The sequence below is a fragment of the Nyctibius grandis genome, chromosome 33, assembly GCF_013368605.1.
Source record: "Nyctibius grandis isolate bNycGra1 chromosome 33, bNycGra1.pri, whole genome shotgun sequence".
Taxonomy (NCBI): domain Eukaryota; kingdom Metazoa; phylum Chordata; class Aves; order Nyctibiiformes; family Nyctibiidae; genus Nyctibius; species Nyctibius grandis.
This window is the reverse complement of record NC_090690.1, coordinates 616,049-632,698: the sequence shown is the minus strand read 5'-3', so window position 1 is coordinate 632,698 and position 16,650 is coordinate 616,049. Positions and strand designations below refer to the sequence as shown.

Below are 16,650 nucleotides of genomic sequence, written 5' to 3'. Positions count from 1 at the left end.
TTTGTGAAAATACTCGGGGTAGGGACGGTTTCCACATGGCCAGTCTTGCTACCAGTGCCTCTAAACCCAGAGGAATGCAGAGCAGCACTCAGGTGTTAAATGCTGCCTCTAATGTCCTGAAATCTGTCCCCAGAGACTGCTGCGGGTTCATTGAATTAGCAGAGCCGGCCCTGATGGAAAGCCCGACCCCGCTGCGTCGCTCTCCGGCTGTTTCAGGTTCGGCACCAAGCCCAGGCCATGGTCTCACCGCGTTTGCCTGTCTAGGGAGTTACCACAGAGCTCATTTCTGCCCCTGTTACCACATCTCTTGTGTTACTCGGTTAGCACAGCTTTTGAAACAGAGGTTTGGATCCCCTTTGTGCAGGATCGAGCCAAGGTCTGAGATGTGCTGCTGCAAGAGATGGTGTGAGTCACTTCAGCACAGAAAATGACACTCAGCTCGTCAATCACGGCACGTTGGCTCCTACGGCACAGAGGACGTTTGGGGACGGGGCGTTATCAGTCACGCTCACAGGTATGTGGAAAGCAGCAGCCAGCAGCCAGCTCCAGCGAGCCTGGGACCCGCGGGGCCAGCTGACACCACGCTCCGTGTCCGCTCCAGTAGCCAGAGCTGCCTCAGGAACACAACTGCGTTGTTTATTGCATCTGTCTGCGCCGACGCTCACTCCCCTCCCTGCCAGCTGCCGGGGAGAAGCGGGGAGCAGGTCCCAGCCGTGCAGGGAGGAGCGTGGGCAGCCCCGGTACCTGCAAACCCAGCAGCACCGCAATGCGGTCAGCCAGGAGAGGAGGAAACACCGCGCTCAGCTGCTGTGTCACCAGCGCCTGGTGGCCTGGGACAAAGGTTTCCTGCTGCCGAGGCGTAAGAGCGAGAGACGTTTATCTGTCCCTAAGGACAGCCGACAGCGTGCGCGTGGCACAGGAGGCGGCCAAAGCCTGGGAGGGAGGGAGGGAGGGAGGCATTTCACAGCACCCACCCACACCACAAAACCCCACATCAGGAAGCGCGTCCCCGTGTTTGTCACAAGGCTCATCGCTACAGAAACCAAGCTCTCGCTCCGGGGTTGCCCGTCACTCTCCGAGCAGCACCCGCCGTCACGGGAGGGTTTCTCAATCTCTGCCGAGGCCAAAGGGGCACGCGAGGATTGAGAAACAAGCGCTGGATCAGCGTCTCGTGGGTCCTGCTGCACGTGGGAGGCAGCAGCACAAAGGGCACGTGGTCCCTGGTGATGCTGCACCCACACGGCGCACCCCGGCCCGCCCGCGCCCGGACCAGGGGCGTAATGAGCGGCCCCGAGTCGAGACTTAGGCCAGAGAGTCCTAATTAGCGCTGGTGTCGCCTGCCTGCGCCGGCGTGTGGGCAGGGACCCACCCGGGCTGCTGCGAGGGCTGCGTGCGGTGGGGGCGTGCGGGCAGGGGTGCAGGCAGGGTGCAGGCAGGGATGGGTGCAGGCAGGGTGCAGGCAGGGCTGTAGGTGGAGGCAGGGGTGGGTGCAGGCAGGGCTGTGGGTGCAGGCAGCGGTGGGTGCAGGCAGGGGTGGGTGCAGGCAGGGTGCAGGCAGGGCTGGGTGCAGGCAGGGCTGGGTGCAGGCAGGGTGCAGGCAGCGTGCAGGCAGGGCTGTGGGTGCAGGCAGGGTGCAGGCAGGGGTGGGTGCAGGCAGGGCTGTGGGTGCAGGCAGGGCTGTGGGTGCAGGCAGGGTGCAGGCAGGGGTGCAGGCAGGGTGCAGGCAGGAGTGCAGGCAGGGCTGTGGGTGCAGGCAGGGTGCAGGCAGGGCTGTGGGTGCAGGCAGGGTGCAGGCAGGGCTGGGTGCAGGCAGGGGTGCAGGCAGCGGTGGGTGCAGGCAGGGTGCAGGCAGGGTGCAGGCAGCGGTGGGTGCAGGCAGGGTGCAGGCAGGGCTGTGGGTGCAGGCAGGGTGCAGGCAGGGTGCAGGCAGGCCCGCCCCCACTCGTGACGGCAGCAGCTCCGCCCCGCGCTGGGCGGTCGCCGGGGCCGGGGCCGGGGCCTGCGCTGCCGGAGGAGCCGCCGCGGCGGCGGGGCCGGGCCCGGGGGCAGCCGGTCCGGGGGGGGCCGCACCCACGGACACGCGTGTGCGCGAGGGGCGGCGGGGGGGGGCGCCCGCCGGGTCCGTGGCCCCGCGACCCCCCCGAGGGAGCCGGGGGTCTGCGGGGCGCGTTTTCCCGTTGAGACGGAATAATAATTTCCGAGGCTCCTTAAACCCCCCCACGCGTGTCTGCGGCGGCCCCGCGCAGCAGCACCATGTCTGCGGGGGAGCAGCCCCCGGCGCGGCCCCCCGCCGCCCCCGAGCCGCCGGAGCCGGACCCCACGCACCGGTACGAGGCCGTGGCTCCGCACTGGTTCTACCGCAAGGTCACGGACACGCGGGAGCGGTGGGTCCCCTTCAGCGGCCAGGACTCGGCGAGGCTGGAGGAGGCGCACGGCGCAGGTAGGGTGGGAGGGGGCTGCCCACGCGCCGCGGACCCAGCCCCACGCCGGGCCGGGGGCTCCGTGGCCCCACTTGCCATCTGCTCCCATCACCACTATTTATAAATCGCCCTTTGGTTGTAAATACCCGCTCCCGGCTCCTAAAATCACCGCGAGGGCCACGGGAGAGCATCAGGCGCGTGCTCGGGGGAAGCGCTGTCGGGGTGTCGGAGGGAAATCCCCCGGACGCATCCACGGCTCCCGCCTGGCACCGACAATTTTCCCTCAGGAATTTTAAATTGGGAATTTTTTGGCCACGCACCTACCGCTAGAGCTGTAAGCGCGTGAATAACCGAGCTGCCGGGCTGCGTCGCGTGGCCTGACCTCATTCATCCGAGAGATGCTCTGAATTATAGATCATCACACGGCGAAGCAGCCTCCTGGTGCAGGCGGGATGGCAGAGATCCCGCGGGGGAGATGGCTCCCGTGGGGACACGTGGTGCTCTGCTTGCTCCCATCCAAGGGATGCTCCTGTCACCCCTCTCCCACGAAGCTCCAGATCAGCGGCCGTGCCGCCGGTCACAGAACGTGCCCCATTCCTTGGCACGGCGGCTGAGCCGAGCACAGCCTGGCACGGGACGCGCGGGCAGACCAAAGGGCAGCAGAACAACAGGATTTGGAAGTCCGTACTGGGATCTGTGCGGAGTTCTCCGTGTTAGAGGGGAATGGCTCAGGGACACGGAGACCTGCACCCCCGCTGTTACCCCAGGGCCACAAACACACGATTTACCATCTGAGCAAGGCAGGGAGAGTCCACGTAAGCCTGTGCCTGAACTAGAGAGGAAGGCGGTTGTCACTTAATGCCTTCATCTTACCTTCTGCCTCCGGGGGAAGTTTGGCTTGGGGCGTCTCTCCTCGGATGCCACTCGCCGTGCTTGGGCAGGGAGGACGCTGGTGCCTGCTGCTGTCGCTCGTACACACTCGTGTGCGCTGCCCACGAAGGTGCTCCCGTCTCCTCCCTCTGATGTGGCGCGGCAGACGTGCCTTTCTGGTCCTCTCGTGATTAATTTCAGGCCTTGGTTCCTGCAGGGAGAGACAAAGAAGACCTGGTTGTCCCGACGTCGGGGGGTAGGTACGACGTGCACCTGAAGAAGAGGCAGCGCGTCGCGGTGTACTGGGAGGAGGAGGTGTCTGAGGTGCGCCGCTGCACCTGGTTTTACAAGGGGGACAAGGACAACAAGTACATTCCCTACTCGGAGGCCTTCAGTGAAGAACTGGAGGTAAACACGCCGCTCCCGGCAGCATCCATCTCGCCAAGAAGCATCTCGGCTTCTCACTGTCAAATCCCGGCCCTGATGTCCCAAACGCGCACGCGGCCCGAGGACATGAACTCCAAAGAGGCTTTGGCGTGGTGTTCTCGCAGCTGATTAACGCAGCTGCAAACGCTGCCGCTGCCTCCCCCCAGCCCGCTGTGCCCGGGCGGCCCCCCCGGCCCCCTGCCCTCCTCCGGCCGCCTCAGCATCCTTCTGCCACGCGGTCAAGCGCCCAAGCTTAAAAAAATCATCGTTGCGGGGACCCACTGAGTGCTGTGTGGGGTTAGAGACTTCAGGGGTCTGTGCTGTTAATGGCCGGAGACTTTCCTTTGGAAAGAGATCTCTATATATATTTAAAAAAATACATCTTTGCAATAATCTGTATTCTGATGTCCCCAAATACACAGTTCTGGATTGGCAGGGAGGTCTGCTGCTGCTGTTAAACTGGGGGCTGTGGGGACGCTCCCCAGCAGGTGATAGGCAGATGACCCTGTGGCTCCTCCAGCTTGACCTGGCTGATTTCTCTGCCTGTTTCGCAAAATGTGTTGATAAGAGATACCATAAAATGGGTGGGGAATGTCCCAGGCGGTTGCATGTTCATGGGAACACCTTCAGCTGACTCACGGAGCGTGTTCTTCTCCGTAGGAAGCTTACATGGTTGCCGTGACCCTGGACGAGTGGAAGAAGAAACTGGAGTCCCCTAGCAGGGAGATCATCATCTTGCACAACCCAAAGGTGAGGAGGGGCTGCTGATCTTTGTGTTCGCCACCGAGGACATCCCCTCTGTTCTCCTGACGGCCTCTCTTTATGCTCTGGCTTTACGCTGTTTCTTTTAACCACGTTTGCTGAGAAATCGGCCCTGTCCAAAGGCATCCCCCTTGCCTACAGGCGCCAGAGCGGAGGGCAATGCCTGCAGAGAGTCGGCTTCACACCTTGGTGTTCCTTTCCAACACACCTTCTGCTCTCTGTGCAAAGGGCTTGTCCCAGCACAGTTAAGCACCACGGTCTGGTACCACCCCGTGTCACACCAGCTGCTGTAGCACAATTCCTCCTTTGCTTAACCACGGTGTGCGGCACAGCCTAATGACAGGCTGCTCTTGTTTACCAGCTCATGGTGCACTACCACCCCGCCGCCGCCTCCGACGACTGGGGCTCCACTCCCACGGAGCAAGGTCGGCCTCGGACTGTGAAGAGAGGAGTAGAGAACATCGCTGCCGAGATCCCCAATGGTGAGCTCGCTTCTCCTTCCCTTCCACCCACCCAGAGCTACGGCGGCTGTTTTCCAACCTGTTTACTCCAACAAGACTGACAGAAGCTTCCATGGTCCTTTCAATGAAGTGCACATGTAAAAGTTTCATGCTGGAAGGAACCGAGTGGTTTTCAGAAACCAGAGAGCCCGCAGCGTGCATCCCAGACTGGTTTGGGTTGGTCAGGTCTCAGGACTTGTCCCTGCGGCGAGGACAGGCAGTTACTCCCATCTAACCCCTTCGTTTGCCACGCGTCCATGCCTTCGGGAGAGCACGTATGCAAACGAAGGCGTGTGGGGTGTAGAGACCGGCCGTGACTCCTCCTGGTGCCTCCCCGAGGTGCAGCTACGCGGGGGCCGGGTGGCTCAGCAGGGCCCGCTGGGCACAGGGCGGCTGGACCGAGTCCTCCTGGTCGTGCCCACTCCTGTCTGAATGTGCCCCACGGACGGGTGGGTGCGAGCTGCGAGGACCATCCCCTCCCGCTGAAGTGATGGTGACAGAAGCTGGGACGAGCCGCCTCGCCTCCCTCTACTGTCCCATCGATGCGGATCCACCCCGGGGTGGGCAGCTGAATTTGGCAGGACAAACAGTTCAGGAATGTGAGAAATCCCATTGCCCTTTAGGCACGAACCCAGGCACTAACTCGGGCTGTTTCTCCCCGGCCGAGGTGCGGATGGAGGCTCCGCTCTCCCGCAGAGCACATGGTTTCAGCGGGGCAGCTCCCCGCGATGTCTCCCGCAGGGCCCGAGCTCTGAACTCTTCTCCCCTCCTCAGGAGAGCCGCTGCAGATCGACCACCTGGTTTTCGTGGTGCACGGGATCGGCCCAGCCTGCGACATCCGCTTCAGGAGCATCGTCCAGTGCGGTAGGTGCGGAGCCCGGCCGGGGGCCCTTCCCATGCGCTGCTTTTAGCAGAGCCATAAACCCTCCTCTGCGGGGACAAAGGGCAGCCACTTTTCACCCCTGTGTCCTGCTGCTGCTCAAAACAGTGAGCTTCCCAAATCGGATCCAGATTTTCCATATAACTGTCTAAACCTGCCCAAATAATTAGTAACCTGCTCAGTCTCTTGCTACGGGTGAACCTCACTGGGTGAACTCCAACAGCCAGCACCCATCCAGCACCCTCCGGAGCGGCCCAAAACCAGGGATGCTGCTTCTGGCTCAGGAAACCCCCAAGCTGCAGACGCCGGGAGGCTGGGAGAGCGTGCGAGGAGCATCGTGGGTGTTACACGCTCCTCTGAGCACCCGCTGTGACAGGGCCCTAAACCAAGTGACTCTGGGCTGGCAGGTTCATTATTATTTGCTCAGAGTCCTTCAGTTCTGTAGAGAGGTGATCATTGCTGACCATCTGAAATAAGGAAATCAGCCTCTCTCCCTCAGAACTGAGTAATTTCAAGTTCACCTCCTCCCTCGGGATTCCCTTTCTGACACATGCATCGTTGCAACAGATTTTTATTTTTTTTTAAATTCCTAAATTCTTGCCCTGGCTGCTGCATCAAAGCCCTGCCCATGTGGAGAGGAGGCTTGTTGCAGAGGGGACAGCGAAATGCAGTAAACACACACGTAAGGACATGGAGCGTTCCCCTGGTCTTGTAGTTAAACATTCAAGGTTTTAGGGTGGCAGCAGCAGATTAAAGACCCCGGTGGGATTTCCCCTGGTAATGATCTTTTATCTCATGAAGCGCTGTTGGTGCCGCGGGCTGCAGCTCAGTAAGCCCCTGCTCTTTTCCAGTGAACGACTTCAGGGCCGTGTCCCTGAGCATGCTGCAGGCGCACTTCAGGAGAGCCCAGGAGCAGCAGCAGATCGGCCGGGTCGAGTTCCTGCCCGTGAACTGGCACAGCTCCCTCCACTCCACCGGCGTGGACGTGTAAGCGTCCCGGGCAGCCCCTTCCTCTCAAGGCCTCTGGGAACTGGGTGCCCAGTTTCTGCACTCGAGCACGGCTCTGCAGTGCCCCGGGCAGGGGAGAGGGCAGGTCAGGCTGCTGGGGAAGGAAGGCCGGGCTCCTCACTCCTGCCTGGAGGGTAAGAGCACAGGCCATGCTCTACCTTCCGTCTCGGCGTGAGCCCAGGGCCTGGATTACAACATGATGTCCTTTGAGATGGTGGCAACCCTTCTCTGAACTTACATTTTGCTGTAGAAACGCGGTGGGGCTCCCTGCTCCCCCGAACTGCCATTCCCCCTCTCCTCTTCTCCCCCGTAGCGACCTGGAGCGGATCACCCTGCCGAGCATCAACCGCCTGCGTCACTTCATCAACGACACCATCCTGGACGTTTTCTTCTACAACAGCCCCACCTATTGCCAGACCATCGTGGACACGGTGGCCTCCGAAATGAACCGCCTCTACCAGCTCTTCCTGCAGAGGAACCCGCTCTTCAGCGGGGGGGTCTCCATTGCGGGGCACAGCCTGGGTAAGGGGGGTCACCGCGGGTGTCCCCGCGCCGTGGGAGCAGGGAGGGCACTGGCCTTTGGTCCCAGAAGGGAGACGGCTCGGGGCTTTTCCCCAGGGAGATGCTGATGCTCTGCCTGCCCGTGCCTGGTTTCTAGGGTCGCTCATTTTGTTTGATCTCCTGACGAACCAGAGAGCTGCTCCCGAGGAGGCCGAGCGCAGCGCAGAGGTACGCGCTGCCCGGAGCGTGGGGTGCTGCGGGGCAGCGTCACGCCGACCTCCTGCTCCCGCGGCTGCCTGGGGAAGGGGGAGAGGCTCCAACACGCACGGGAGCAAGTCAGCGAGCAGACGGCGTGATCCCTGCTGGCTCTGTTCACAGGGCTCCAGCACAGCTGCAAGCAACAGGGGGGTCGAGGAAATAAAGGAAATCCTGCAGGAGCTGGAGCTGTCCGAATACTGCGGTGTTTTTGAGAAGGAGGAGATGGACAGGCAAGCACTGGTGAGGAGCTCTCCTGTTTTGCTGTCTCTCATGTTGCTTTGCTTTTCTCCCCAGTCCTCGCACCCTCTGCACATCTTCCTGGCGCCGAGTCACTCGCGTGTGGGACGTCTCCGTGGGGCGCAGCAGGAACGGAATTACAGAGAACAGAAACACCTCACCCCACACACCGCTCTGCTCCCGTACTCATGCCCGGGTCGCTTATTTTCCAGTTCTTGTGCACAGAGAAGAACCTTAAAGAGATGGGGATTCCCTTAGGACCAAGAATGAAGATTCTTCATTACATCAGCTCCAAGACGGAGACGCAGGTTTGTCTTCTGCACGTCCCGTGTCCAGCCAGGGCACGTCCCGTCGCTCTCACACAAGGACCAGCCCTCCCCAGAGCCTGAAGTTAGTGGGGGGTTGGCTGGGGGAGAATGGTGCTGCCAGGACTGCCCTGGCTCTGGAGGACGAGGGAGGCCGGGCAGTTCGCTGGCTCCCGGGTGGGTGGGACGGGCCGTGGTGTGGGCTTGCTGCGGGAGCCGCGCTACCGGGGCTTCCCGTTGGTGTTGCTGCAGGACCAGAGCGCGGCGGGTCCCGGGCACAGCGGGGAGCGCGGAGCCAAGCCCGGGTGCCCATCGCAGCACGACCCGCACAGCACCGCTGGTGGGAGGAATCACCAGTACCGGGACGTTGGCTTAGGACAGGTAACTCCCGAGCTCGGCGCCGTGCTCTAACGGCACCAACGAGGCGCTCGTAACACCAGGGCGGAGTTTGTCTCACGAAGCAAAACCACATCTCCCTCTCTCCCAGGTCTCAGCAAACTACCCTCAGCTGAACTACAAGCCCACCATCTTCTTTGCTTTCGGGTCTCCCATCGGGATGTTTCTCACGGTGCGAGGCGTGAAGCGGATCAACCCGGACTACAGCCTGCCCACCTGCAAAGGCTTCTTCAACATCTTCCACCCCGTGGGTACAAGAGCCAGAGCCTTCCTGCGTGGGGCGCGTGGAGCACGAGCCCTGGCTCACTGCCCCCCTCCTCCGCACAGTTTGACCCGGTGGCGTACAGGATCGAGCCCATGATCGTCCCGGAGCTGGAGTTCGAGCCCATGCTGCTGCCCCACCACAAAGGCAGGAAGAGAATGCACCTGGGTAAGGAGCACCCAGCCCCTCTGCCCCCGCCCCGGCAGCCGCGGCGGCCCCCAGCCCCGCACCCACCCCTCCTGCCTTCCAGAGCTCAAAGAAGGGCTGACTCGCATGAGCGTGGACCTGAAGAACAACTTGCTGGGGTCCCTGCGGGTGGCCTGGCAGTCCTTCACGCGCGCCCCGCTGCTGGCCGTGGAGGCGGCGGGGGCCGACGCCGAGGTGGAGGCAGAGGCCGGCGCGGAGAAGCAGCCAGGTCGGTGGTGCGTGCGGGGCGGGGGGAGCCGGGGACGCAGCCGGCCAAGCCCATCACCCTCCTCCAGCTGTCTCTTGCGAGGCTGTTTTCCAAGAGAGAGCCCTGGGGGGGAAGGATGGAGCGCTCAAGCTGCGTCCCCTCTTCAAGAGCCTGCGGTGGGGTGAAGGGAGGGCACGGTGATGCTGTGATACTTCCACGGCTGCTGGTGCCCCTCGGCCGAACCACGTCGCTCCTCTTCCCTCCCTCAGACACAAAGCCAGACGAGGCCCCCGCGGCAGCGAAGGAAGAGGCCCCCCCCATTAACGTGGGGAGGCTGAACGGAGGGAACCGCATCGACTACGTGCTGCAGGAGAAGCCAATAGAGAGCTTTAACGAGTATCTGTTTGCACTGCAAGGGCACCTCTGCTATTGGTAAGCTTCTGCATAACCGTCAAAGCTTCAAGTTCAGGTCTGATGTGAGCACGGTGCCATCATTTTTAAAGCAAACGTAGTAAGAAAAGCCTTAATTGAGTAAACGAGGTCCGCTCCTGCCCATGGTGCAGGCACGGCGGGTGGCTGAGGAAGGAGACCACTGTCCTTCTCCTTGCCTACTGCTGCCTGCATCAACTGGGGGGCTGCATCTACCCCGTAACCATCGTGGATGTCCTGACAGAGCGGAGGGAAGCGTCCCCCTCTAATGCCCACGTCCTCCTCCTCCAGGGAGTCAGAAGACACCGTTCTGCTGGTTCTGAAGGAGATCTACCAGACACAAGGCATCACGCTGGATCAGCCTTTGCCAGGAAGCCAATGACCAGCTGTGCTGCTCTGGCTGCTCGATGTAAGTCACCTCGCCTCCACCTTCCTTCCCAGTGTCCAAGGACACCTCAGAGGACGTCTGGTCCTTTTGGGGGAATAATATTCCTTATTCACAGCGCGGTGTCTCAGGCAGGAGTTGGCGTCGGGTTTTCTCCTTTGGCCTGTCCTTTCTCCTTGGCCTGTTTTCTCCTTTGGACCAGGGGATGAGGCACATCCTCATCGCATCTCCCCCCGAAGCCTGACGCTGGGTGCAGGGGGCTGGGCTGGGTGGATTCGGGCCTGCCCCAGTGCAGCTATTCCCGTGTTCTCCTTTTGCTTCCTTAGATCCCATTCAACCAAGAACTCACCAGGACAGTCCCGATTTCTTCTCTGCCTTCCTCTCTCCTCTGCTGCCGTGTCCCGCATGCTGCTCCCCAAGAACTTGCTGCTACCTGGAGATAAGGATGATTTTCCTCCGTTTTGGGTAGGGGTGGGGGGTGGAAAGTATCAAGGGAAAACACTTCTGCTCAAACACACCCAGCACTTGCCCTGTGACTCCCTGTAGCACCACGTACTTTATCCTCCACCTTGTAAGTGACCACACAAGCCCCTCTAGCCCCGAGGCAGGCTAGCTGGGCTAGGAACCGACACCGAGGGCCTGACTGCTCCCGGCTCCGCGAGGAAACTCGCAGCTTGTGACCTTGAGGAATAAAAGCCTTAAACACGCAGCGTGGAGAGAGCTGTAGCAGCCTTGTCGGGCGGAGATCGCCGACTTCTCCCTGCCCTGACACAGAGCACCAGGCGTGAGCACTGCGGTCCGTGGGAGGTGAAGCCCAGGGTGCACCAGGGAGCCTTTTTTCCACAGCCTGGTTGTTTGTCCTCCCTTGTCCTACGTGATTTGCACCGTTGGGAAGGTTTTGTTTGCAGCCTGCATCCCTCCTCCCAGCCCAAAGGAACAGAAGCTGTTCTGTTACCTGACTGCAGAGACAGACACGCTGCTCGGCCGGCGCCTGAACTACTGATTGCTAAAGCGTCTCCTACAAGAGTCGGAAAAGGAACAGTCTTAACACGGGACACTCATGATCAGCTTTTTAAGTTATGCACTTTGTTAAAAAAAAAAAAAAGTGAAACACATTTTAAATGTTATTTAATGTCTTTTCCAGTAAAAGCCAAAATAAATAAGTAGATGACTGCGGTGTGTGCATGTTTGGGTGGAGAGGGAGGGGGTTAAAAATTCACACGTGCACAATTTTAGGGGAAAGTGAAGCTATTTCTGTAACTTCTGGTGAAGCTGCAGGGTCACAGAGGGCTCACATGGCCCCAGCTGAAGGTGATGGGGTGGTGCTTTCTGTCCTGTCCTGTCCTGAGCTCGGCTGTTCGCACGGACACACGCTTGATCAACACACGTATCTACGGAGAGACTAGTGACAAGTAACTACTTACACCAGTCCTGCCACACAGCTGGGCCTTGGCTTTCCCAGCAGCGCTCTACCCTCCATTGTCTGAGCCCCTCTGAAGGGATGCTGTCAGACACCACTTCATTTTCTGCTGACTGTCACCTTTCTACAACTGGATTAAAGCTGCAAGGAAAGAGACACAGAATAAACACCCGCCTAGAAACCCCTGCAGACATACCGAAGGACACGGCTTGTACCAGTCCTCGAAGTGAAGTTTTTAGTAGCACAGCTCATTTAAAAATTAAACTCCTTTATTTGGCAAGTGAGAAAAAAATCTGGGCTAGCACAGTTATACAAACAATGGTCACGCTAGTCTCATCTTCCCTCTCCCCTACTTGATCCATGGTTAGAGACTGCAGCCTCGTGCTCATTGCTCCAAATTAGCTCAGCTACGATTGAAAATATGGACTCAAACCCGGCGCCAGGAGCAGGTCCTGCATGTCACGCTTCCCAGGAGGAGGGATGGGAGAGCTCGGCTGAGCTGAAGGAGACACAGCGGACGGTACCTTCTGGACAGGACACAGGAACACCCACGGGACGGGGCACACCAGACTGCCACGTATCTCCAGTTCTTGCTTCGGGACCTTCTGCACCGGGGCTGTCCCCGCGCAGGGTCGCACGCCGAGCCCCTCGCTCGGGAGGGATGCCTACAGAGTCCGGTTAATCGAAGCCACGCAGGCCCCTGAGCAGGACAACTCACCAGCACCGCAGGGAACTGCCTGCCTGGGCTTCAGGTTCATCCTCACCGGAGCCACTTCTCAGGACCAGCCTCCCTGAAGCCTTCCCCTGCCCTCGCCCTCAAGGACCAGCCCGAGAGGTGCCGGCAGGACGGAGCCCGTCGCTATATGTCGAGGTGGCAGCTGGACGCTGCCGGCTTCTCTTGGCGCGCTGGGAGTTCTCTGGGTTTGTAGAGGAACGGTTTGTGGCACATGGAGTCCGTCAGAGGAGGGTAATACTGCCTGTAGCAGAGGTACGCCAGCACGAAGCCGATCGCGGAGCCAACGCACACGTCTGTGGGCAAGACCAGAGGAGAGTTACCTTCTCCTGAGCTTCCCCAGCAGGCAGCTTCAGCCTGCTCAGAGCTGAGCCGCGTCGGCGACTTGGCCCTTGGCTGTCAAACTAAGCTTGGCATTTATTTAAAACAAAGAGAAAAGCATCTCACCCTGCAGGCAGCACAGAAATTACCGCCAGTGGGGTAATCAAAAACCCAAGCTGCCATCGTGGGCTTTGAACACTTCTGCGGCGCCGCAGACCCCCCCGCGCTCAGGGCACCCCGCTGTGCCCCCGTCCGGGTCCGCAGGCAGACCCGACCCACCTTGCCAGTGGTGCTTGTAGTCGCAGGTGCGGGACACGGCGATGAGGGTGGCGAGGAAGAGGGGGAGGAGGAAGGCGCAGAGGCGCAGAGCCCTGCTGCCCCGGCCGGGGGCGAAGCACTGCAGCTTCCCGGCTATGTAGAAGGCAGAGAAGGCGAGACCGGCGAAGGCGACTGGAAAAGAAGCGTGTTGCTTCAGAAACGGCCCCGGGCTCTGCCGTGGGCTCTCAGCCAGACCTTCACCATCTCCTCTGCTGCGGTGGAAGGGCTGCAAGAGGATGTCTGTCCTGCCCACACAAGCCAAGGGAAGCACCAGCAATGGAGGAGCCACAGAAGCTGGTACCAGCAAACGTCCCTCCTCCCAGGAGCTACAGCCAGCTTCAGACTACGTTTGTCACCCCATTGCTTTGCAGAGGGAAAGCTGAGGCCCCCAAAGAGGCCAATGAATGTAGCCAAAGGCATGGGGTGCATGAAAGCAAACCCAAGCTGCCCTCCCCACGGGCTTGTGCTCCCCACGGTTCGCTGTGTGGGGCCGCAGCGGGTAGGGGACATGGAAAACTCACACGAAGCGTGTCCGCTGGGGAAGCTCTTGCGCCCCTCGGTCACTACGCCGGGGTCGCCCGTGCACACCAGCTCCGCGTTCGCTCGCCCGTCCGGGAAGCACCGATAGAAGAAGTCCGGCCGTGGCCTGGGGCAGAGAACAAGGCACGTAGCCCTCGGGCGTGCAGGGCTCCCAGCACGGCGCTGAGGAGCCGTCGGAGCACCCACATCCGAACGCAGCGGGGCAGCCCCTGAGCCTCCCCATCCAGCCCAGCGGAGCAAATGCCTCGCGAGAACCGAATCCCCAGGTGGGAATTTTGTTCTAATATTTAATTGTCTTTACAGCTAGAAAAAACGACCTTCTTTCCAGGCTGAGTACGTCCAACCTCAGCTCCTGGCCCTTGCTCCTGCTATTCTAGCTCTCCCGCTGCGCAGACGTGCCTCCCCTCCCTGCACAGTGGGAACGAGCCTGTTTCTCACCTCCCCACGATGAGCTTCAGGGCATTTGTGAAAACCCCGTTCAGGGCGAGAGCAAGGCTGGCAGCTGGGAGAGAGCAGAGAGGCCACGTCAGCATCGTCCCCACCTGAATGTGCAGCTTCGAGGCGCGTTCAGTGCTCAGACTTCAGCTGGAGCCACACAGCTCGGCTTCGATACCCCTGCACAAGCCTTGTGCCCCAGCAAGAGCAAAGGACTCATCTGTGAGACCCCGGCCCCCAGCCACGGCGTCAGGGCAGACCCCCAGACCCCAGCCACGGTGTCGGGGCAGACCCCCAGACCCCAGCCACGGTGTCGGGGCAGACCCCTCGGGGGGCTGCAGCTCTCTGCGATAAGGAGGAGCTCACCTAGGCAGGCTTCCCGCGTGTCTTCTCGGTCGGCATCCATGAACGCCCTTGCCAGGACAATGAGCAACAGGGGAGACAGGAACGCGATGAACTGCCACAGAAGGAGAAGGCTGTCAGGTGTCTGTTAGCGAAGCAGATCTAAGCGCTCTCACCAGAACACAGCAGCAATTGCTCACAGACTTTCCTTCCCCAAAGCCCAGCAGTGACCTGTCCTCTCCAAACACTACCCTTCTACCAGAAGGCAAACCCAACCCCAGCTGCCTTTGCAGCAAAGCCTGACTAACCCCGTGCTCCCCAAGCACGGCTGTTCCTCCTGTTTGTCCCTCCTCTGAGGACAGCCCAGCACATCCTCGAGCTCTCAGCCAGCACCTCTGGCACGAGAGCGCTGCTCTGGAGGCTTCACGTCGCTCCTGCCCGCAGCTCCCTCCTCTCCCACTTGTGGGTTTCCCTTCACAGCACCAGCCCCAGCACCTCAGCTCTCCCCGGCCCCGCAACAAGGATTCGCTCTTTGTCAGCAGCACCCGTGCTGCTTGTCAGCAAAAAACACGGGAGCTGCTGATTCAGAGGAAACCCGTTATCATCCACAGCATCTCAGGGACGACTGCCGCCGTGGGATTGCACCCCGGGGACGCCTGCGGTGTGCCCGACAGGCTCCTGAGGGGTCTGTGACCCCCTGAAGTGTGGCACGTGTCCGGCTTTACACTGCCAAATCCAAACGCTACCCCAAGGGTTTGTCCTTTAACGTTCAGTGCCCACCTCAAGTGCTACTTGCCAAGAGAGCAGGTGCTCGCCAGCCACGGCAGCTCACGAAAACACCCCTCTTTCAGGGGAAGGGACAACTCCTGCAGCAGACTGTGGTCTAATTATCATCCAACACTTAGTTTTATATTAGACCCTTTTAACAGAGCCTAGAGACTTGGGGAAAACATTTTCACAATAAAACTATAATAACACTTTGCTGAAAATGGCTGTTTTCAAGCAAAACGTTCCCTGATGGTGAGATACACACTATCCTCCATGCTCCCAGTAACCTGGACGTGGAATTGATGATGAACAACAGTGAAGAGTCCCCGCGGGTTTTTTATAAACTTAGTTAAAATCCCAAAGACAATGCTGGATGGTAAAGCCTAAGAAGATGACAAAAAATGACCGTAAGTGTTGTCTAGTTTGTGATACCCTGTTGCACTTTCAGTCACGTGCATTAGGACCTACAGGTATTCACATACAAGCCTTTCAGCCGGTAGATTTGCTTTAAAAGGACAGTTTGTAATTAGAGAAGAAACTAAATGCAAGCAGGAACCATCCGCACTTACAAACATGGGCACGGTGGGGACGCGATCCACCGCCACGTAGGGGTTCCGGTAAAGCCACATCTCTTCAGGCTGCACCACGCGCTGAAACGGCGGCAGGAACTCCATCGTCCTGGGGAGGAAAGAGAGAAAAAACCCCATTTCGGGCAGGGTGCACCCACAGCCCGTGACCGGGGGCCCCGGGAGCTCCGCCTCCTCCCACCGCACGGGCAGGGCTGCGGGGCGCGGGGGGCTGAGCGCTGCCCCCGGGAGCTCCGGGGGGCCGGGGCCGCCGGGCCGAGCCCAGGAGCATCCCCCGCCTCGCTGCGGGGGCCAGGCGGCCGCCCCCCGCCCGCACTCACGCGAAGGCGGCCACCAGCAGCGCCCGCACCGCCGCCTCCGCCGCCAGCTCCGCCGCACCGCTCGCCCGCCGCATGGCCGCCACCCCGCCCCGCACGGCACGGCCCCGCCCCGCACGGGGACAGCTCCGCCCCGCACGGGCACGGCCCAGCCCCGCACGGCTGCCAACGTGGCACCACCGCCCTCCCCGTCCCGTCCCCCCGAGCCCAGCAGCGCGGTCCCGTCCTCGGCCACCGAGACGGAGGGAGAAGGGTTTCGTCGTTGGAACATTCAGAACGATTTATTGAAGTCAACCTCAAGCAAAAGTTCAAATCAGTGGAATGTCATTAAAAACCTTTCCAAATGAATCCTCACGGAAGCAAAACCACATCTGAATTCCAAAGTATTTGTAAAATAAAAAAAGGCAACATCTCCGTAAATATAATGTACAAAAATTATACGTTCCTACCGTCACACACATTCAGGAAGAAGCTAAAATATTACAGGCAATCCTAGGCTAGAACTACCGACAGCGAGCTGGCTATGTACAGGGTCACCAAGCTTTACAGGCGCCACACTACGCAGGAGAACATCGGCCGAACAACAAAACCCCCCAATATCGTATATCTCAAAGTCTATGCGGCAACATCAAGTCATAATACAGTAATGCCCCAGTGGAACATCGCCAGGGAAACTGAACACTACGTCGTTAGTGTCGAGAGCTTCTAGTCGACTCCCAAAAACTCTGAAGATATCGACTTCAGTGAATATTGATGCTTTGCTATTAAAGACTCGAGTGATCCCGTTAAAATAACATTTCACAGAATCTACAAAGTTTGTTACAGATAAACAAAGT

The 16,650-nt window shown here is 59.9% G+C and overlaps 2 protein-coding genes across 3 annotated transcripts; one reads left to right on the top strand and one right to left on the bottom strand.

The window, feature by feature from the left end:
* The first annotated feature begins 2,062 nt into the window (after positions 1–2,062).
* DDHD2 (DDHD domain containing 2) lies at positions 2,063–11,200 on the top strand. 2 transcript variants are annotated; one of them, XM_068421356.1, is made up of 17 exons: positions 2,063–2,440; positions 3,508–3,698; positions 4,377–4,466; positions 4,840–4,960; positions 5,753–5,842; positions 6,710–6,845; positions 7,180–7,388; positions 7,525–7,595; positions 7,746–7,865; positions 8,075–8,170; positions 8,420–8,548; positions 8,655–8,810; positions 8,891–8,993; positions 9,076–9,240; positions 9,489–9,651; positions 9,940–10,057; positions 10,360–11,200. In XM_068421356.1, the coding sequence occupies exons 1-16, from the start codon at positions 2,254–2,256 to the stop codon at positions 10,028–10,030; spliced, it is 2,118 nt and encodes a 705-aa protein (XP_068277457.1). In that variant the 5' UTR covers positions 2,063–2,253; the 3' UTR covers positions 10,031–10,057; positions 10,360–11,200. The 2 variants fall into 2 exon arrangements, with proteins under 2 accessions (XP_068277457.1, XP_068277456.1); XM_068421355.1 differs by having other exon boundaries at positions 7,525–7,865.
* Positions 11,201–12,312: 1,112 nt separating this feature from the next.
* On the bottom strand, positions 12,313–15,891 carry PLPP5 (phospholipid phosphatase 5). The gene is made up of 7 exons (XM_068421419.1): positions 15,818–15,891; positions 15,480–15,588; positions 14,167–14,257; positions 13,804–13,867; positions 13,347–13,471; positions 12,787–12,957; positions 12,313–12,482 (listed from the first exon to the last, which is right to left on the bottom strand). Exons 1-7 carry the CDS (start codon positions 15,889–15,891, stop codon positions 12,313–12,315), a joined length of 804 nt encoding a protein of 267 aa, XP_068277520.1.
* Positions 15,892–16,650: the final 759 nt, after the last annotated feature.

Excerpts from the sequence above, each read along its gene's own strand:
- DDHD2 (XM_068421355.1), top strand. The coding sequence starts at position 2,254 with ATGTCTGCGGGGGAGCAGCCCCCGGCGCGGCCCCCCGCCGCCCCCGAG. Across the intron at positions 4,961-5,752 it reads CGCTGCCGAGATCCCCAATG|GAGAGCCGCTGCAGATCGAC; the intron begins GTGAGCTCGCTT and ends TCCCCTCCTCAG. Across the intron at positions 8,994-9,075 it reads CAGGAAGAGAATGCACCTGG|AGCTCAAAGAAGGGCTGACT; the intron begins GTAAGGAGCACC and ends CCTGCCTTCCAG.
- PLPP5 (XM_068421419.1), bottom strand. The coding sequence starts at position 15,891 with ATGCGGCGGGCGAGCGGTGCGGCGGAGCTGGCGGCGGAGGCGGCGGTG. Across the intron at positions 15,589-15,817 it reads CTGCTGGTGGCCGCCTTCGC|GACGATGGAGTTCCTGCCGC; the intron begins GTGAGTGCGGGC and ends TTTCCTCCCCAG. Across the intron at positions 12,483-12,786 it reads CTACAAGCACCACTGGCAAG|ACGTGTGCGTTGGCTCCGCG; the intron begins GTGGGTCGGGTC and ends TCTTGCCCACAG.